A 21,774-nucleotide genomic window follows, 5' to 3' on the forward strand; every position below is an offset into this window, starting at 1 on the left:
TCAACTTCTTTGGTCAACAATGATTAGGCCTGTTCAGAGTAAAAACTGTCTTGTTAAATTGTTGTATGGTCTTGGCCACCGTGCTGCAGCTCAGTTTCAGGGTGTTGGCAATCTTCTATAACCTAGGCCATCTTTATGTAGAGCAACAATTCTTTTTTTTGGATCCTCAGAGCATTCTTTGCCATGAGGTGCCATGTTGAACATGCAGTGACCAGTACGAGAGCGCGTGTGAGCGATAACACCAAATTTATCACATCTGCACAGACCTTGTAGGAGTAATGAGTCACATGACAATGGGAGGGAAAATGCTTAATTTGGCACAATTTGGCCATTTTCACGTATGGGGTGTACTCACTTTTTTACCAGCGGTTTAGACGTTACACTGTAATCATACCTCCCAACTGTCCTGGATTCACTGGGCTGTCCTGAATTGAGACCTCTCTCCTGCAATCCCGCTGTTTACAGCTTTTGTCCCGCCTCTTCCACCCAGTGCAGTTAATAAATTAACTCAAGGAGAGCAGAGCATAAATTAAATTCTCATCTGTGCTGGTTTTCCAGGACAGGGATAGAACTCAGAAACTTGTGAGCCACCATCTACACTGACATGGAGGAGCATTTGGTAATCTTGACCTGTATTGCAGGCTGAGAAGCCAAAAGCACATTATTCAGCTACATAGAGTGTGTATTATAGCAATATATATCTCTATATATAAAAATCTGACTTTTTCCTTCACCTACACAGATATATGAGATTATATATATATATATATATATATATATATATATATATATATATATATATATATATAAATTTTTTGTTCCTATAAAACTATTATAAAGAAATAATGACAAAAATATTATATTATTTTACTTTCATCCCCCTTGGAATCAAACCAGCAACTTTCAAACACATTAGAGGAGTTTTAAGTGTGGGGCCACAGGTTATGCTACCACCAGAGAGAGAATTTTATACAGATGAAGGAGCAGCCTCTGATTACACAGCAGACTGCACAGGACAGAGCTCCATTGTACAGAGCAGTGCTCTGTATCCTGTATTCTAAGGGGAGAGTAAAATATTTTTTTCTTCTATTCTAAATGAAATGAAAATAAATAAAAAAAAAAATAGAATGTAATTTTGAATGTGCAGATTTTAAAAATAATCACAAATCATCAAACAACATGGACATATTAGGGGTACTTCTCACATAGCGAGATCGCTAGCCAGATCGCTGCTGAGTCACAGGTTTTGTGATGCACCAGTGACCTCATCAGCGATCTTGCTGTGTGTGACACGAAGCAGCGATGCGGACCCTGCTGTGAAATCACTGCTCGCTACACACAGTGCTGGTTCATGTTTTGCTCATTGCTCTCCCGCTGTGAAGCACACATCGCTGTGTTTGACAGCGAGAGAGCAATGATCTGAATGTGCAGGGAGCAGGGAGCCAGCTTCTGCGGACGCTGGTAACCAAGGTACACATCGGGTATCCAAGCAAAGGCTTTGCTTGGTTACCCGATATTTACCTTGGTTACCAGCGTCCGCAGCTGCTAGAAGCCGGCTGCCTGCTCCCTGCACACGTAGCCAAGGTACACATTGGGTAACTATAAGCGAAGCGCTTTGCTTATTAACCCGATGTGTACCCTGGCTACGAGTGCAGGGAGCTAGCGCTAAGCGGTGTGCGTAACCAGTGTAAATATCGGGTAACCAAGCAAAGCATTTTGCTTAGTTACCCGATATTTACCTTGGTTACCAAGCGCAGCATCATTTCCATGAGTCGCTGCTGGCTAGTGGCTAGTCACTGGTGAGATCTGCCTGATTGACAGCTCACCAGCGACCATGCAGCGACGCACCAGCGATCCTGACCAGGTCATATCGTGGTCGGAATCACTGGTACGTCGTTTAGTGAGACGGTACCCTTAGGTGTTCCTGTAATCTTAATAGTCAACAATATTAAAATATCTATGGCATTTTTAAATAGCATCATGACTTTCTCAATGAACTAATCAAAAGTAATCTAAGAATTAAACAAGACTTTGGGTGATTTTTTTTAAATGGACGTTCTATTTTTGTACTAATTTTCTATTTTGCTACTTAAATTATAAAATAGATAATACATGATTTCAGAGATTATTGCTTAAAAGGAACCTGTTGAGCCACCTTCCACCTGCTGTGCTCCTCCAGTATTTTCTATAGTAGGGTTTTTAGGGTATATTAGTGAACTTAGTTTTATGAAAAATTGCTTGCAATGTGTGAAAGTCAAAGAGGTGGAGACGCTGCATACCAAAGTATGTTAGACCCTAATCCCTCCAATTCGGCATGAGTGATGTCCCCAAGGACAAGGTACATGATACCAACCCTTTCTGAGATCCCATGTGTGATTGAGGTCTACTTCTAGTGCAGTGAAACAGGGTGTAACCGCTTTGGCTTCAGTGGTGCACTATACCATCCTTCATTGCACATGCAACAGAGGTTAATTTAAGGAAGATTTGACATGACACACCCTGTCCTCACAAATGTCAATCAAGCCATTATAGACAGGATTAGGAAAGATACAAGTCCCTGTTCCATACATAACTCATGTGAACCATTTGCCAGGGCTGTTAATTCAAAGACATTTAGGTATAAGATGTGGAGAAGTCAGAAAATGCTTATTTGAAACAATATGTAAAATATTTTTCAGATCTCTACTCTGTGCTGGTGAGGTCCAACTGATCGAAACAGAGCATTCCACATATTACTATGTTTGTCAAGGTCTCTGGCTTGCTAATATTTAAACACCAATTTTTTCATGTTGAACTAGACACATGCTGTATTCATGGCTGCAGAAAGGAATACAATGCTTTTTAATTTCCCCTTGCCGTTAACGAGATATTAGAAATCAAAGTATTTGGCATCTAATGAGTTGATTTTTAATTCCAAGCTGGTGTTATCAGTTGGGTGTTCACTAGGGGCTTGTACGTCTCCCATCATAAGCAGACAGCAGCATACAGGACAACAAGAACATGCCACACAGTAGCTTAGAGCAGGTTTCTCAGTGTGTGAGATGCAGAATATAATATAAGACAGCCTAATCTTATGTTCTAACCTCCTGCATGGTTAGAAAGTTCAGGGCAATGGGCAGCACAAGTGGGTTTAGCTGTGCCACATTGCAAACCATTTTATCAGCTCTCCTCGTCTCATAGCACTGTGACCTCTGTTGTACTGCCACTCCTCGCATGATAGCTTAGCTATGACACATTACAAATCCCTCTAAGCTCAGCTATACTAACACACAGACTGACCTGCTCTTTTTTGAAAGGTGTTAAGGCCGCTTTACACTCAACGACATCGCTAACAAGATGTTGTTGGGGGTCACAGAATTCGTGGCGCACATCCAGCCTCGTTAGAGACGTCGTTGCGTGTGAAACGCACGAACGACCGTTAATGATCAAAATTACTTACCTAAATCGTTGATGCGTCACTCCTTTCCAGATTATCATTGCTGTTGCAGGACGCAGGTTGTTCGACATTCCTGCGGCAGCACACATCGCTATGTGTGACACCGCAGGAACGAAGAACATCACCTTACCTGCGGACGCCCGCAATGAGGAATGAAGGAGGTGGGTGGGATGTTCATCCCGCTCATCTCCGCGCCTCCGCTTCTATTGGGCGGCCGCTTAGTGACGCCGCACAAACCACCCCCTTAGAAAGGAGGCGGTTCGCCGGCCACAGCGACGTCGCTAGGCAGCTAAGTATGTGTGACGGGTGTAAGCGATGTTGTACGCCACAGGCAGTGATTTGCCCATGACGCACAACCGACGGGGGCGGATACGCTCGCTAGCGATATCGGTGCGTGAAAAGTGCCCTTTAGTCATCTGTGTTCTACTCCCACTACTATCTAATCATGCTGGAAGGTAGACCAGGTCATCAGCTGTCTGACATTATAAATGTCACACACTGAGAAGCCTGTTCTGATTTATTGTGAAGCATGTTCTTTTTCCAAAGTGTTGCTTTCTGCTCTTGATTGGTCAGCATTATACAAGGAGAAGTACACACCCCCAGTGAAAACTATCTAACATCCCCTTAGACTTAATCAAAATTAACTCATTAGGTGCCTAATACTTAGACTGATAATATTTGGAACAGAAAGGTGAAATTAAACATTTAAGTTAATTCCCAAGATTTTGTACTGGACTGAGACCATGAGTTACAACCAAGAGATTTAAATGGCACAGAGTGACAATTTTTTTTTTATGGAAGAGAGCTATGTCTTTTAGGTAATTTTTTTTAATTTCTGCAAGCGTGGTGTAAATAGAATGCCTAAACATTACCAAAGCAGGAAGCACTCAGGATATCTTGTTGGAAAGACTACAAAGGACTTTTCTAAAGCAATTTTGTTTTGGGTACATTATAAATTATTCTTCTGGGACATGTGGCAGAGCAGAGAGGTGAACTCAGCACTGATCATTCACTTCCTCTACTCTGTTTTTAAAGGGAACCTGTCACTAGAATTTTCGCTATGAAACTAAAAGAATTCCTTTCTTCAGCTCCTGGACTGCATTCTAAAAAGGTTCCTCTTGCTACTGGCCCCCCTTTCAGACCTAAATAAACACTATAAAATCTTACCTTTTGGTATGCTAATGAACTTTGCTGGCCACGGGGGCGGGCTGTATCGTGTCCCTTATTCCCTCTCCTGCCACTGTTCGCCGTCCCCCAGTGTTGATTGACATAGATGAGGCCGCCGCCCACATCTTCCACAGTGCTCCTGAAGTCTCGCGCATGCGCAGTGGCACTATCCCTGGACAGCACTGTTTTCAGATGGCGAGCGCCGGTGATGTTATTGTGCATGCGCGAGATTATGGGCGGCTACTTGGATGACTCTAGTGATGACATTGTCATCACCAGCGTCATCCAAGTACCCGCCCATAATCTCGCGCCTGCGCAATAATATCACCGGCGCTCAAGATTTGAACAGGGCTCAGTCACGCGATAGTGCCACTGGGCATGCGCGAGACTTCAGGAGCACTGTGGAAGATGTGGGCGGTGGCCTCATCTATGTCAATCAACACTGGGGGATGGCGAACAGCGGCAGGAGAGGGAATAACGGACACAATACAGCCCGCCCCCGTGGCCAGCAAAGTTCATTAGCATACCAAAAGGTAAGATTTTATAGTGTTTATTTTGGTCTGAAAGGGGAGCCAGTAGCAAGAGGAACCTTTCTAGAATGCAGCCCTGAAGCTGAAGAAGGGCATTCTTTCAGTTTCATAGCGAAAATTCTAGTAACAGGTTCACTTTAAAAGTTGCCAAGTTATAGAACAACCATGAGAGTTTTTGGGAGAGAAAAAAAAAAACCCACCAGTTTCCGGAATGTTTTCTGCAACTTTATTTTGCAGCAAAAAAAAAAAACATGCTGCAACCAGATATTAGCCATTTGTCCATAAGGGAAATATTAAAAACCCAAACAGTGAGTTCTCACAATGATTTTTTCCTAGTTTAGTGCATTTTCCGAATCCTCGGCATTCTTTGTCAAATACAGCTTATGCTAGTTTATTTTTGTTTGTTTTTTTGTAGGAGAACACAAAAATAAGCACAAACTTGGTGGTAATTTTTATAAGCTCCCAAAACCAAAGCAAAAAACAAACAAACTGTAAAAGGAACCTTCGTGAGCATCCGAATGTCACAAGGGCAGAAATCAGTATTTTGTAGAACAGAGTAGAGCTTAGCAGAAAGGAAAAGAAAGAAACCCCAAAAGCTCACCCTTCTGCCGAGAATCTGATTGATGGCAGCACTTTCTTTAAGCGTACACTCTGCTACAACATTCGCTCTCATCTCTTTCATATACAACATAAAAGCGTTCAGCGGTTTCTTTATATGAGGTCTTTTTGGCTCCTGTTCTTTTCTCTGGTCATGATGAGATTTCCTAAATGGAAAAGAAGGACACATGGAGATGAAAATCACACAAAAGAGCAAATGAATAAATATAATTAATGGGTTTATATACATTTGCAACTAATTACGTAAAAACAGCCCCTTTTCAGCCATTGTCACCAGCCCTCAAACACTGTCATTTCAGAGTATATTATATCAAACTGTTTGTGTTCACAGTTCTTACTATTTTCAATAGCAGGCTATGGCAAAGTCACACATACAGTGTTGTGAAAAGGGGTTTGCCCCTCCTGATTTCTTATTCTTCTGCATGTTTGTCACACTTAAATGTTTCAGATCACCAAACAAATTTAAATATTAGACAAAGATAACACAGGTAATCACGAAAATGCAATTTATAATTGAAGGTCTTTGTTAAGGGAAAAATAAAAACAAATTAACCCCTTCACGACCAGCTGATTTTGCGCTTTCCGTTTTTTTTTCGCTATTCTTCCGAGAGACATAGCTTTTTTATTTTTCAGTCAATCTGGTCATGTGAGGGCTCATTTTTTTTTGCAGAACGAGCTGTACTTTTAAATGAAACCACGAGTTTTACCATATAATGTACTGGAAAAGGGCAAAAAAAATTCCAAATGCAGAAAAATTGCAAAAAAAAAAAAAAAAAAGGGCAATTGCACTATTGTTTTTGAGATTTTATTCATTGTGTTCACTATATGCTAAAACTGATATGACAGTGTGAGTTCGTAGACACCAAACATGAACAGGTTTACTTTTATGCACGGGGTTAAAAAAAAAAAAAAAGTGAAGTTTGGCCGTTTACCCATCAGATTAATTGATTTTATATTTTGATAGATCGAGCATTTCTGAATGCAGCGCTACCACGTGTGTGTATATATTTTTTTAAAAACTTTAATTGTCAATGGGGCGAAAGGGGGGTGATTTGAACTTTTAAGTTTTCTTATTTAATTTTCCTAGTTCCCCTAGGGGGCAACACTCACTCAGACCAGGAGAAATGATCATCTCTTGTAACAGCCAGTACTCTGCTGTTTCTTACAGGACTTGAGTGACGTGAGCTAAAGGAGTCATCACATGACCCTGTTCTACCATGACAACCACCGGATCCACGTGATCACATCACTTGAGTTCCGGTGTCGGGCGGTGAGTAAACTACTACCGCGACCATTAAAATGGCGCTATCACATCTTGACAGCGCCATTTAAGGGGTTAACAGGTACGGGTGGTAGCAATTCCACTTATACCTGTGAGGTACACATCAGCTGTATAAATCAGCTGACATGTGCACGGATCACCGCCTGCAGCAGAAGGTGGGGATTAACATTATGACCACAGGGGCGTAATATTACTGCCCGCGGTCGTTAAGGGGTTAACTCGGTTTATCACATTGTTGGGAAGTGAAGTTCAATTTCCCTAACCACGCTGAGGCCTGATTACTGCTACACCTGTTCTCAATTAAGAAATCACTTAAATAGGACCTGCCTGACCGTGAAGTAGACCAAAAGATCCTCAAAAGCTAGACTTCAAGCCGCAATCCACAGAAATTGAGGAACAAGTTAGAAACAAAGTAACTGAAATCTATCAGTCTGGAAAAGGTTATAAAGGCATTTCTTATGCTTTGGTATGCCAGTGAACCACAGCGAGAGCCAGTATCCTCAAATAACAAAAACTTTGAACAGTGGTGAGCCTTTACAGGAGTGTCGCTGACCAAAATTACACCAAGAACGAAGCAACAACTCAAAGAGGTCACAAAAGTCCCCACAACAACTTCAGTTAAGGTTAGTGTTCATAACTCCACTAGAAGAAAAAACTAAGCAAATAATGGCCTGCATGGCAGAGTTTCAAGACGAAGAACACTGCTGAACAAAAAGAACAAAGGTTTATCTGCTGTTTTGATAGAAAACATCTTAATGATCCCCAACACTTTTGGGAGAATTCTCTGTGGATTAACGAGACAAAAGTTTAACTTTTTGGAAGGTGTACTGTATATCTCATTACATCTGTCATAGAAGTAAAACAGTATTTCAGAAAAGGATGGTGGTGATAGTGTGATGGTCTGGGGCTATTTTTCTCCTTCAGGACCTGGGAGACTTGCTGTGGTAAATGGAACCATGAATTCTGCTGTCTACCAAAAAATCCTGAAGGAGAATGTCTGGCCATCTGTTTGTGACCTCATGCTGAAGCACACTTGGATTATACAACAGGACAATGACCCAAAACACACAAGCAAGTCCACCACTAAATGGCTTAAAAAAAAAAAAATATAAGACTTTAGAGTGGCTTAAGGTCCAGTCACACTAAGCAACTTACCAGCGATCCCAACAACGATAGGGATCGCTGGTAAGTTGCTAGGAGGTTGCTGGTGAGATGTCACACTGCGACGCTCCAGCGATCCCACCAGCAACCTGACCTGGCAGGGATCGCTGGAGCGTGGCTACACGAGTTGCTGGTGAGCTCACCAGCAACCAGTGACCATCCCCCAGTGCCGCGTGGAAGATGCTGCGCTTGGTAACTAAGGTAAATATCGGGTAACCAACCCGATATTTACCTTGGTTACCAGCGCATGGAGCTACACGTGCAGAGAACAGGGAGCAGCGCACACTGAGCGCTGGCTCCCTGCTCTCCTAGTTACAGCACACATCGGGTTAATTAACCCGATGTGTCCTGCAGCTACATGTGCACAGAGCAGGAGCCGGCACTGACAGTGAGAGCGGCGGAGGCTGGTAACAAAGGTAAATATCGGGTAACCAAGGACAGGGCTTCTTGGTTACCCGATGTTTACTGTGGTTACCAGCCTCCGCAGAAGCCGGCTCCTGCTGCCTGCACATTTAGTTGTTGCTGTCTCGCTTTCACACACAGCGATCTGTGCTTCACAGCGGGACAGCAACAACTAAAAAATGGCCCAGGACATTCAGCAACAACCAACGACCTCACAGCAGGGGCCAGGTTGTTGCTGGATGTCACACACAGCAACATCGCTAGCAACGTCACAAAAGTTGTTCGTTAGCAACGATGTTGCTAGCGATGTTGCTTAGTGTGACGGGGCCTTTAGTGAAAGTCCTGACCATAATCCAATTATGATGTTGTGGCATTACCTTAACCTTCGTCCAGCTGAATAGGTACAATTGAAACTATTCCCTTTTTAAATTGCAATATTTTTTTTTTTTTTTGCCGTAGAGGGCTGAAATTTCGTGACATCTCAGCAGTTTTGGTCCAGAATATATTGGCCAAATTTCAATAAAATATCTCCACCCCTTGCGAGATAAGGGGTCGAGAAATTTTGGCAAAATTATGCAGCCTGACAAAGGTTAAAATGATGGTTCATGCTTGGAAACTGTCAAATGTGGCTGAAATACAATAATTCTGTAAGGATGAGTGTCCAAAATTCTTCAAGACTGTTATAAAAAGACTCATTGCCAGTTATCGCAAACGCTTCATTGCAGTTGTTGCTGCTAAGGGTGGCCCAACCAGTTATTAGGTTTAGGGCCAATCACTTTTTCACACAGGGCCTTGTAGGTTTGGATTTCTTTTTGTCTTAATAATAAAGACATTCCTTTATAAAACTGCATTTTGTGTTTATTTCTGTAATCTTTGTCAAATATTTAAATTTTTAGGTGATCTGAGGACCACTATATATACAAGACTATTCTCATTCCGGAGACCTGACAAACCAGTCTGGCTGCCAGTGAGGGGACTTATAGTTGCAATGCCCCTCTGGGAAATATTCAAATTGTCTCTCCAGGCAAGAAGGAGAGGAACTCTAGCGCCACCTATTGGAAGTAGCAATCCTACAAGTCAAAAGTGGCCTTTTAAAAAGCCTTTTCATATGACTTAGCATTTATACCAGATCAGAACCCCAATTTGCAGACAGTGTTTCGGGGTGATTGCCCCTCGTCAGTGCAAAGTATGGGAACTGATCTGGGTTACGAGAAGCTATAGTGGGAATCATTGGGAAGACTATTCTTGCGGAGACCTAGGTGATCTAAAACATTTAAGTGTGACAAACATGCAAAAGAATAAAACAGGAAGGGGGCAAACACTTTTTCACACAAATTATATATGTATATATATATATATATGTGTGTGTATGTGTGTATGTGTGTATGTATGTATGTATGTATGTATGTATGTATGTATGTATGTATGTATGTATGTATGTATGTATGTATGTATGTATGTATATATATATATATATATATATATATATATATATATATATATATAATTTTTTTTTTTTTTTTTTTACAAGGTAGTAGGCACACAGGCAGTAATGGCTGTTATTCCACTTCAGACATTCAGTTTACATTAACAGTGTAACCATAGGGGTTTCAGAGCATGGATTGTCACTATGGACACTGGGGGGGGGTATACAAATTCCTTATGGTCTGTATTAGAGTCTAGTACTGTCAATTAAATACAGTCACACAGATCGAAAGATGACGAACTTCAAAAAAGGTTTCTTGATATTATGAAAGTTAAACTTGGATGATGTAAGGGAAAAAAAAAAAAAGAAAGAAAAAACCCATTCACCTACCAGTCTAGCTCCGTGCTCCTCCACACTTTGTATGGTCTGCCCTGCGAAATACCTGAAGCCTTTACATTTTATCTGAGCAGTTTCTTCCTGTACAGAATGTGGACACTGCAGCCAATCAGTAACCATTGATTGACTGCAGTGATCATGTAATTTTCTCCTCAGGATGTTGATACAGTAGACTGGCGAGAAAAACAGTACAAAATGTGGAGGAGTGACTGCATTTTGGCAAGAGAATTTAAGTTTGTTTGTTTATTCTTTCAAAGCCCTGTGCCGACTGTATTTAGTTTCCATAATACTTAAGGAACCCTTACATTGCAGATGTGGGACCATGTTACAATTTCAGATATTACTAGAAAACAGGGGTCGGGAACCTATGGCTCGCAAGGCAGATGGAGCTCTTTTGATGGCAGACAAAATCTTTAAAAAAAAAAAAAAAAAAAAAAAAAATACAAACCGGAAAATACGGTATTCAAGACACACTTTTTTTTTGGGTGAAAAATGGGGTTGAGTCTTACAAACCGCACATGGCTTACTGGAGCGGCAGTGGTGGTGCAGGTCAGCGTTATTGCGGGCTCGTGGGGTGTCATGGCAGCTAGCCCGCAGTAGCCAGTTGACTGCTTTGAATCTCCCACAGTTAACGAGATCGACTACAAGAAAATGGCCGCAGAGGCGGCGCATGCCAGATAGGACTCCGTGGCCATTTTCTTAAAGTCCATTGCGTCAATCTGCGCATGTGCCGTATTTTCTTGAAGGTGATCTTGTCAACTGCAGGAGATTCAAATCAGCCCATCGGCAGATCAATGGCGCCTGCCGCCGTGACACCCCATGAGCCCACAGCAGTATCAACGCCCCTCCGCACACTTACCCTTTTGAGCCGTGACACACCATCCTCCGTGCCCGCAGCATCGCCTAACCTACCTCCTGGGACTTTGAGCTGCTCCACCACTGCAGTTCCCCCTGGTGAGTATGGCTCTTATGGAATCACATTTTAAAAAATGTGGTGTTCATGGCTCTCTCAGCCAAAAAGGTTCCCGACCCCTGCCATAACATCTGAGCACAGAACTGTATTATTGAAGGTACTGCATAATGCTACAGTGGAAGCAATACTTACACATGCATTAAGTCATTGTCATTGTGTGGATGTTCTTGTTTAACCTGAGGATTGACAATAGCGGGGTGAGGGATTCCAGTTGCGTGTGGACCTGGTGGACCAGGAACCATATGATGTGAATACCTACAAAACAAAAAAAAGAAATAATTAAATTGAAGACCAATAATAAACGAGTGTATTTCTTCAAGTATTGCTAATAGTTATTATTGATCACAGTAAAAACTGACTGTATCCTGAAAGCAAGAAGACATTTGCGATAACTGGGATTATAACAGATACAGACAGACACAAATTAACATGCAGGATTCAGAAATCAAGTATTATTGTTTTGTGCGTGCTTTGAACTGCTTAGATTACATTGTGTTTCCTTTTTGATTAGAACGGCTTTCCACTTTGAACTGGATTAACATATTAAAAAGAATAGTTCAGACAGAATAATTGATTCATTCCTAGCCGACTTGGCTCAATCAATTCAGTTCAAACAGGGTTATTGATTGACAGATTTCATGTAAAAATGGCTTTAGAAGCTGCAGGCGTCTATAATGCTGCTCCACTGACAATCCCTGCACTTAGTGAATTGTCATTATTGGGGAGAACAGGCCACAGGCATGAAACGGAGGATTGGGATTATTCTAGTGGAGAAGATTAGACATCTTGATTGTCAGCTATTATACTGTAGGGATAAACTATACCAATGTGATAAAATGCATGTGGTGAAGGAGTAATAATATATTGTACTGGACAATTGTGGATTATATAGTAAATAGAAAAACAATATTACAATAATTCGGTATGTGCACTACACACAATACTCAAAAGGTATCTTAAAAAATGCACTAAACCGCAAGAACCTAGCAGCATCTTACTCCTGGGGAAAATGCTAGCTTGGCCCCAAAATGCCAGTCTTCCTTCTACACAGCAGGTGTAAATATTTTGGGCTTTCCATTCACTACTCCCATTAAAAAAAAAAATCAATTAGACGTCACATGGAAACACTGGGATTCAGAAAATGATGTATTGTAATGTAGCAAAGAACGAGAATAACCGCACAGTACCAAACAAACAATCGCCACTTAGTATCAATGTTTGACGTACTATTAAGCGGGTTGTCCAGGAACATTTTATTTTTTAACTATGGGCTTAAGAAATGACAGGCAGGTAGTTACTTACTACCTGCCTGTGCTATCCAACGCCGGTCAAGAGTGGTCACGGACTGCTCCTAAATCTAGCGCTTCATATCAACAGAGCAGCTCTTCCTCTTCTGCTCTGCTCTGTGTACAAGGCGTGATTGCCGATGTCATGCTCATTAACATTTCGATCCCTACAGTTTGACAGCCAGCTCCACGCTGCCTGTCAATCAGCATGAGCAACAGTAATACCCCATCAACAGAGCAGAGTGGAAGAGAAGCAGCTGCTCTGTTAACGTGAGGTCAGCGGAGGCTGCAGAATTGCCAGCAGGAGCGTACTGTGATGACACTGTGCCAGCAGAGATCTGTGCAGGGCAGAACAGGCAGGTAGTCAGCACCTTGTAAATTCTTAAGCCCATGGTTAAAAAAAAATATAATGGTCAAGGACAACCCCTTTAAATGCAAAAGCTAAATGTCTTTTGTCTTTTTAGTACTTCATTTGCTTTTGTATAGGAGCATAACCCACAAGAAGTCCTAATATAAAATATGTAATAGCGTCGGCAACTACCTTATGTCATTTGTGTACTGATGTGACCACTCCTAGATTTTCTCAATTCTTTTTAAAAAGAAAAAAAAAATGTAAAGGTTTCAGGTTATTTTGCTGCTTGCACCCCTGGTGCTCAGATATAGTCTGCGAAACCCTGGAGTAAGTGTTCATTTCCAATCAAATTGGAAAATAAAGAATTCTGAGCATAGTGCTCCTAGAAAGCAATAGGCTGTCCATGTGAGGGGCACACATGCCCCAAGACGGGATATTAGATTTTCCAAACACAACAATTCCTTTAATATCATTGTTAAGGTGAACTCTTAACCAGAGATCACTAGCTGCCTACTGCCTGGTCTAATTGGTGTGGATCGAGTGCATGCTTGAAAAATGAGATCAGACACAGTCGGATATTCATCTTTCCTCGACAGATGTCAGCCCATGCTCTGCTTTATTACAACGGAGCTTGCTCTGATATAACCTTGCAAAGGGACATGTCCGGATGTGTTCATTGGTCAGTGGGTCGAACAATGTATTAGTCCATGAGCTGATTGGTAGGCGTCATTGTAGGCGGGTCTATGACATCATTGGATGGATCCATGGTGATCGTGATGGGAGGGACGTCATCTGGTGGATCCATGCTGGACGGTTTGGTCTGTAAGGTCATCTGATCTTTGGGTTGGTCTTCTCTTATATGGTATCTTCTTACACCTGGACATTCTTTGCATTCCAGGCAAGGTGTGGAGAAACAGGCAATGACAGCCACCTTTATATCTGTGTCATGTATATGATCTGAAACCTGAATTATGTAAGGCAAATCGACATATTTCCCACAATGCCTTGTCAAGAGGTTAATTAAGTATTTCATCTTATGGCTCTCCTCAACATCATGAGCACAGATTCCTAAAATCTGGAAAATAAACACGCTTTCTCTGGGAGTTAGTTTATATGCCACATTAATACTTTTATGCATTACAATTAAAGAGATTTATAGTAACAAATTCGCTATAACTCATTAATAACCAATGAAAGCTGCTATTACGGTAAATTTATCATGTAAACAAGACAACTTGGCAGCTTTTAGAGGCTAAGTAATCTTAGATATAATACATTAGTAAGAGAATATCACAAAATACTACAAGCCTTGTGGCTCGTGTTGCAAGGCAAAGAAAGTCGTATATTGGGACAGGAATGACTAACTTTTCCGGGAAATATTTAGCGATTTTCCAAATTTATTCGCACGAGTTACTCCTATTTACGTCAAAGGGGAAGGTTGTCTTACCCGTCCTTTATATATTATGCCCGTACTGTTGTTGGAGAAAATTTATACTTCCTTTAAGATGACTAGGATGATGTCTTAAACCATCTGGATCACCCACAAATCTAGATCTGTGCCAGCAAAGTCTACTCAAGAGAAGTATCAACATCAAATTGATTTTAAATGAAGACAGAACGACCTATGGTGCCAACAATTTGGAACAATTTACTCATATCAGGGTAGACACATGAACTTTTGCCAAAGTACCCAGTATATATGATGCTAGAAAAACAATCCTTGCTAGAGCTTCGCACATAGATGTTTAAAGCCACTGTTTCTGAAACCTGTCCTCAAGAAACCCTAACGGGTCAGAGATCATGCATGTGAAAACGTTGATTTAGTGAATGAAAATTGAAGAGGTCGGCTCATGAAGACCATGCATGTCCATACACCATATCAGAGACGTCCTAAAGGGGATGCACTTCTCAGTGAGCCTTAAAGCACTACTCCAGCACTTTTTGTTGTTATTTTAGTTTACAGTGCTGGAGTGGTGCTCTAAATGTAAGTGCCTTGTCCCCGCCGCTGTCTTCTTCCGTTACTGCCACCATTCAGGTCAGTTTCTGGCGATTTGTCTCCAGTGTTTCATGGAATGAGCTGGAGGTCATACATCAATACAAGTCTATGAGAGCCTCGATCTAGCCTCGTTCTGGCTTTTACAGACTTGTACTGAGCACTGGTGACCCAACTTATGACATCCTGCCAGTCAGACGTTACAGGCACAAGATGGCGCCACAGGACAGGAGCGACACCGAAAATTGAAGTAAACAACAGCAGGTGAGTATGAGATTGTGGGTAGGGGACTTGGATGGAAAAGGAATCTGTCAGGTCCCCAATGCCCTCTAACCCAGCAGAATTGAGATCTGTATGCTCTAATTCCCTCCCTAACCAGGCCTGTGTAATGCTATTCACTAATATGAATGTTTAAAAAAAGAAGACTTCGAAATCTCACTTTCCTATGCTAATCAAAGCCTTGACTAGATGATGGGGCCTTAGCTCTCCAAACTAGTCGTCCCACTTTCCATGTTATCGTGCCCCTGTGGGCGCGATAACAGGACTTCCAGGAGCCAGCGTCACCACTAGCTACTGGAAATGTTGCACATGTGCACGGCTTCATTTTCGCAGTTCAGAAAACGTGTATGTGAGCTGTCTTCTGAACTTCTGGTCATGTACCCTGCGCCTAATTCGGCAAGAAGCGCCCCCCCCCACCCCCTGCTTCTGAAAAGCACCAACGCTGCCAAAATAAGCCACGTACATGTGCGAGATATCCATTAGCTGGCGGGGAAGCCAGCTTATTGTAAAGTCATGCTATCACGCCCACAGGCGTGACTAGGCGGTGGAACTAATGCCAATTAAACATTCAGATTAGCGAATAGCATTATACAGGGCTGGTTAGGAAGGGAATTTGGGCATAGAAGGATTGATGCTGCTAGGTTGGAGGGCATATGTGTAGCACCCATGAGCCACTCAGGGCATTACAGGGAACTGCATCCTCTCGGGGATGCAGGACCTACCCCCTGGGACCTGTAACACCAGTGCCAGCAACAGCAACACACGCCTAACAATCCCAGTTGCCACTCACACCAGGGCTCAAAGGGTTAGTCAGATAATGGGAGGGCTAACCAGTGGGCAAAGCGAACCCAGGGACTAGACGTGCCTCTAGTTGGGTCCGTGAATCAGGTTGACAGCATAGGGTAAGCGAGTACCTCTGGGCAGGAGTCAAGACCCCAGGGACGGTACGAGGGAGCACCACTGGAACCTGGGCACGTATGGAGCACAGGGCCCTAGGTCAGGCGCCAGTTTCATACGGCCTGGCAATTACCTGCACGGTGAGGGTACCTCCACGGGTCTCACTGACCTACAGATCTGGGGGCATCAGCAGTACCATAAGGATTGGGGTTCGGACACATACCTCCCCACAGGGTCCACACTGCCCGCCGCACGGAGAGAGAGAGGGACTGCACCCACCAAACAAGGGACAGTCAGACCCCCAAAGTTTCAAGTTTCGGGGTCTCAACTACACAGAGTGCTGAGACAGAGCAACAGAGTCACTATCTGGCACTGGCAATACAGGGACCGGAACCAGCCGTCCAGGGTCCAAAGTGAGTAAAGACCGTTAAATACAATCCACGGACTGGTCTCGCTGAATATTGCACCGTACATCTCCCAGGCTCAGCACTACCTGCGGAGGGCCTACCATCACAGCTGCCACTACCACCAGCCCTGTGATTACCCACCTAAGCAGCCGCGGTTGCACAATCATAACCGCAACCCGCAGGATGCGTCACATGAACATTAACTCTTATCTCCCCTGTAAATACTCGCCTTACAAAAGAGGCCCAGGGCACGGAACCGGACAACGGCCACCAAAGTGACACCCCCTAACTGTATATTCTGCCCGGGACAGAGTACCTCATTCCCTGGGCGACACATATGCGACTTGATAGGTTCCCTTTAAAGCACGACTCCAGCGCTAAAAGCAAAACAAAATGCTGGAGTTGGTGGTTCCCATATTGGAGTGAAAATAATACATTTTGTCTGCAGTGTTTGTGTGGCACCCCAGGGTTGCCACAGTAACAACACAAAGGGTTAACTCCCCACACACAACACCAAGACCTCCTGGCCAGAAGGGGGAGACCAAGCTGCTTCCCTGTACATTCTGCTGGGGGGGAGGAAATGGTCAGAAGTAGTTTCAGTTTGGAAGCTCGGTGCAGAGCAGAGCACTGAGAAGGAAGGATCTGCAGGTTGGAAGCTGGCTTGAGCTCACCTCAGGATCCACTGACCAATTCCAGGCCTAGCTGAGGGTCTGAGGAAAGGAGAAAGCGTACACAGAGGAACATTCCTGGGAGACAGAGCATTACTTTGCTCATCCCAGTGGAGCACACAGAACGGATGCTGGATCCGAGACTGCAGGTTACATACTGCACAGTGAACACCAGAGAAGTGAGGATTCCACATTCTCTATCTGTACCACAGACACAAGCAACAAACGCAGAGTTCAGGAACATACAAGTAAGGACTCGAGTTGCCTGTCAGGTCGGTACCTAGGAGCAGAGCAGAAACAGAGCCGGCTGCATAGTTCACACATCAGCAGGGCCACAGACACACAGTGCAGGCAAGGAAGCCAAAACGGCCCGGCTGGGTGGGAGAAGCCCTGAACCCCTCACAGACTCCGTGGACAGTACTCTGCTGAATACCATCATCAGTAAAGGACAAAGAAACTGCAAAACCGTGAGTCTGCCTGTTTATTGTGCTCGTGTCCTGCACTCCCCCCATAGACTAACACACTGCCCCGGGGAAAAGGCTCTACCCGTGGGGAGCCGTCCCATCTCAAGCTGCCTTCCATCACCCCGGAGGTTCTGCAGCAGCGGTGGTCATCTCTGATCACATTCCACGGGTGGCGTCACGAACATAACCCCCCTTTTTATTGTGGAACCAGGGAGCACAGACCGGGTCACGACACCGTGATACCCTTTCCAGAAGCGACCCTTGGCCCGGTTCTGGGTATCCCCTTAACCCCTGGCGACACAACTTTGGCGTCACGAACAGGATGCGGACTGGACCCGGCTGCAACCCGGGTGACGTGTGCCTGTAAAGACTTATTGCATCGCATAAAAGACTTGAACTGTGAATTGTTGCAACAAAGAACGGACTTTAAACTTTGCAAAGATACCTGGAAAAATCCAAAAACATCATTGGTAAAATTTTCCAGGCGCCATATTTAATCACGCCATTACCTGCTACGCGCGGGAAAACATCGCTCCTAAACTAAGACTCCGCCCACCGCTTGCAGAGGAGGTGCGCTCGGTGCTGCGACCCGAACGAAAACGCAGAAAAGTGTCCCAGGCTTGCTGTCAAGAAGACTGGTGAAATTAACTAAGGGGGCGCAAAGATGTCGCAGCAGGGAGACGCTGTTGTACCCGGCGGTGCAGCGGCACCTATCATGCCGTTCCTGATGCCGTACACCCCGGGTGCAGTGTGGCTGCCGCAGTACTCAGGCGAGCCCAACACACTTAATGACTTTATCGGAAAGCTAAAAATCTACTACAGCATGTACCCCCTGACAGAAGCTCAGCGTGTTGGTATGCTTATGGGACAGTTAACCGGCAATGCCCAGCGGGAGGCTACATCCTGGCTGGATGATGCAAAGGACACTGTAGAGCATATAATAGCTGGACTAAAAGCAGCTTTTGAATCCGCTGCTGGCAGCCGGGCTAAAATGAGGTTCTTTGGATGCAAGCAAAAACCTAGAGAGAGCGCAAGAGACTTTGCCTTAAACTTACAGGAGGCGCTCAGAGCACTTAAATTAGCAGAACCTGCCTTAGCCCCTGGAGCAGATAAGCTGCTGATAGACCAATTCCTGGATGGACTCTCATCCCCTTCCCACCGGGGACAACTGAGCATGATGGTGATCCAGGATCCAGGGCTAACATTTGCCCAGCTAAAGGATAGAGCCATCCGCCTCCAGCAGGTGGAGGAGCCGCAGGATATAGACTCTGTTCAACACCTTACAGTGGCACCCCAGCAGCCAGTAGTGCCGGTGACATCGGCCATGTCAGCGGCTGTTGGTAACCACCTGGAGCCGATCACTAATGAGGCTCTACATCAAAAGCTTGAAGCCCTTACAGACACCGTTGCTTCCATGGCTAGAATCGTCCAGGAGCTGCGTGGATCCAAGTCTGCACCCAAGATTGAGCTGGCGACCAGCAAGGAGGATGTCCCATGGATGAGGCCTAGGAGATACCAAGCGACGAGAGGACGACCCAGCGACCGCTACCAGCCGGATGGACAGCCCATTTGCCGCCGTTGCAATGAGCCAGGTCACTTTGCCCGTGAATGTGCTTTAAATGGGGATGCCCTGGGGAGGCGGGCCGCTCCTCAGGAATGAACTCTCAAGGTCCTTCACCCTGGCACGACAAGTATGTGGGGGGACGTCCAGTCATCCCCATCGTGCTGGATGGCATTCCGCTCAACGCCTTGCTGGACACTGGTTCCCAAATATCATCAATTCCGCATGTCCTTTATAAGAGGTACTGGGCTGATTCAGACGTTAGCAGTGGTCCATCTAATGTTGCATTGAATATATGGGCTAGCAATGGTGAATTAGTACCACAGGTTGGTTTCAGAGAAATGACCATTAAGATTGGGAGAGTAGAATTGCAGAATCAGGGTATTATCATTGTTGATGTTGACCGACGAGAACGTGAACCAACTATGCTGCTAGGAATGAATGTAATTGAAAATTGTTTTGCAGAGGTAATTACTGTCTTGCAGCAGATCGTCGAGACTGCCAAACCTGGGCAACAGAGACTCCTGCAGAAGGAAATTAAAGCCTTGATGCTGAAGCAGCAGGTAGAAATGTCAGGAGGTGAAATTGGCAGTGCAAGGGTAAGTGACCCAATACCTATTGTAATTCCTCCCAAAACAGAAATGCTGGTCTGGTGTAGAGCCGCAATAGGCATCAGAGGGCGAGACTATCAGGCCCTGGTAGAACCCGTGTACTCAGACAGTAGGCCCACTGTACTGACGGCCAGAGGAATAGTTGAGGTACACAGGGGGAGAGTGCCAATACGCCTTCTAAATTGTGGGGAAGATGAGGTCACCCTACCAAAGTATGCTACCATGGCTAAGCTATATACGGTTGATAACAACGCCATCACCACCGTTGAGCCCTTGAAGCCGTCAAGTCAGGCGGAAGACAATGGCTCAGAGGGAAAGCTGGAGGATTGGTGCCAAAAGCTACATGTAGGTACCAATTCTACACCCTCCCATCAAAAGCATGGAGTATACAGGGTAGTGAAAGAATATGAACAAATATTCAGCAAACACCCATTAGACTTTGGGCAGATCAAAGGGGTAGAGCACACTATACCCACAGGTAACCATCCACCCATAAAGGAGAGGTATAGACCAGTACCACCAGCTCACTACCAATGCGCCAAAGACATGCTCAAAGAAATGAAAGAAGCAGGGGTAATAAGAGACAGTTGTAGCCCCTGGGCAGCCCCACTAGTGCTAGTTAAGAAAAAAGATGGGACCATGAGGATGTGTGTAGACTACAGACAGATCAACCGCATTACACACAAGGATGCATACCCATTACCTAGGATAGAAGAGTCATTGGCTGCATTAAAATCCGCTACTTACTTTTCCACCCTAGATCTGACTAGTGGGTATTGGCAAGTTCCTGTGGCAGAGGCTGATAAGGAGAAGACAGCATTCACCACGCCGATGGGCCTCTGTGAGTTCAATTGTATGCCGTTTGGACTCTGCAACGCACCTGGAACCTTCCAGCGACTGATGGAGTGCTGCCTAGGACATAAGAACTTTGAAACTGTCCTCCTGTACCTGGATGACGTCATAGTCTACTCCAAGACCTATGAACAGCATCTACAAGACCTGGCAGAAGTGTTTGAAGCCTTATCCGGATACGGCATGAAAATCAAGCCATCCAAGTGTCACCTTCTAAAGCCAAGGGTACAGTACCTGGGACATGTCGTGAGCTCAGAAGGGGTAGCACCAGATCCTGAAAAAGTTACCGTGATCAGAGATTGGCCGAGACCCACCAGCGTGAAAGAGGTGAGGCAATTCCTGGGACTGGTAGGCTACTATAGAAGATTTATAAAAGGGTTCACGAAGCTAGCAGCTCCCCTACAAGACATCCTGGTAGGACAGTCAAAGAAGTCTGCAGCCCGAAATCCTCCTTTCCAGTGGAGTGATGAGAGAGAAGAGTCCTTTAAGAAGTTGAAGTGGGCACTGACAGGAGAAGAGATCCTGGCATATCCAGATTACCATCAACCCTTCATTTTGTACACGGATGCCAGCAACGTAGGACTGGGAGCCGTATTGTCTCAAAAGCAGGAAGGCAAGGAGAAAGTTATTGCTTTTGCAAGCAGGAAGCTCCGGCCTACAGAAAGAAACCCAGAGAATTACAGCTCCTTCAAGTTAGAACTACTGGCAGTAGTTTGGGCTGTAACAGAGCGTTTCAAACACTACTTGGCAGCTGCAGAATTTACCATCTTTACTGACAACAATCCGTTGACCCACCTGGACTCTGCAAAATTAGGTGCGCTGGAACAGCGATGGATAGCCCGACTGTCAAACTACAACTTTGTCATCAAGTACAGGGCAGGCCACAAGAATGGGAATGCAGATGCCTTATCCCGGATGCCACACTCGGGGAACGTGGAAGAGGAACCTGAGGGACTGGAAGAAATTGAGCTGCCGGCCTTTCACCGTCCTAAGGTGGGACAGTACCAACCGAG

General features: G+C 44.5%; 1 protein-coding gene across 2 annotated transcripts in view; it reads right to left on the reverse strand.

Annotated features, from left to right (window-relative positions):
* The window catches only part of LEF1 (lymphoid enhancer binding factor 1), a 228,127-nt gene that overhangs the window by 76,172 nt on the left and 130,181 nt on the right, over positions 1-21,774 (reverse strand). For both annotated transcript variants that reach the window (XM_075349250.1, XM_075349259.1), the window contains exons 6-7: positions 11,524-11,646; positions 5,735-5,897 (exon numbers count right to left, since the gene is read on the reverse strand). In XM_075349250.1, the coding sequence (XP_075205365.1) occupies positions 5,735-5,897; positions 11,524-11,646 (286 nt within the window). The remainder of the gene's footprint in view (positions 1-5,734; positions 5,898-11,523; positions 11,647-21,774) is intronic.

This window comes from Anomaloglossus baeobatrachus, chromosome 1 (assembly GCF_048569485.1).
Source record: "Anomaloglossus baeobatrachus isolate aAnoBae1 chromosome 1, aAnoBae1.hap1, whole genome shotgun sequence".
NCBI lineage: Eukaryota > Metazoa > Chordata > Amphibia > Anura > Aromobatidae > Anomaloglossus > Anomaloglossus baeobatrachus.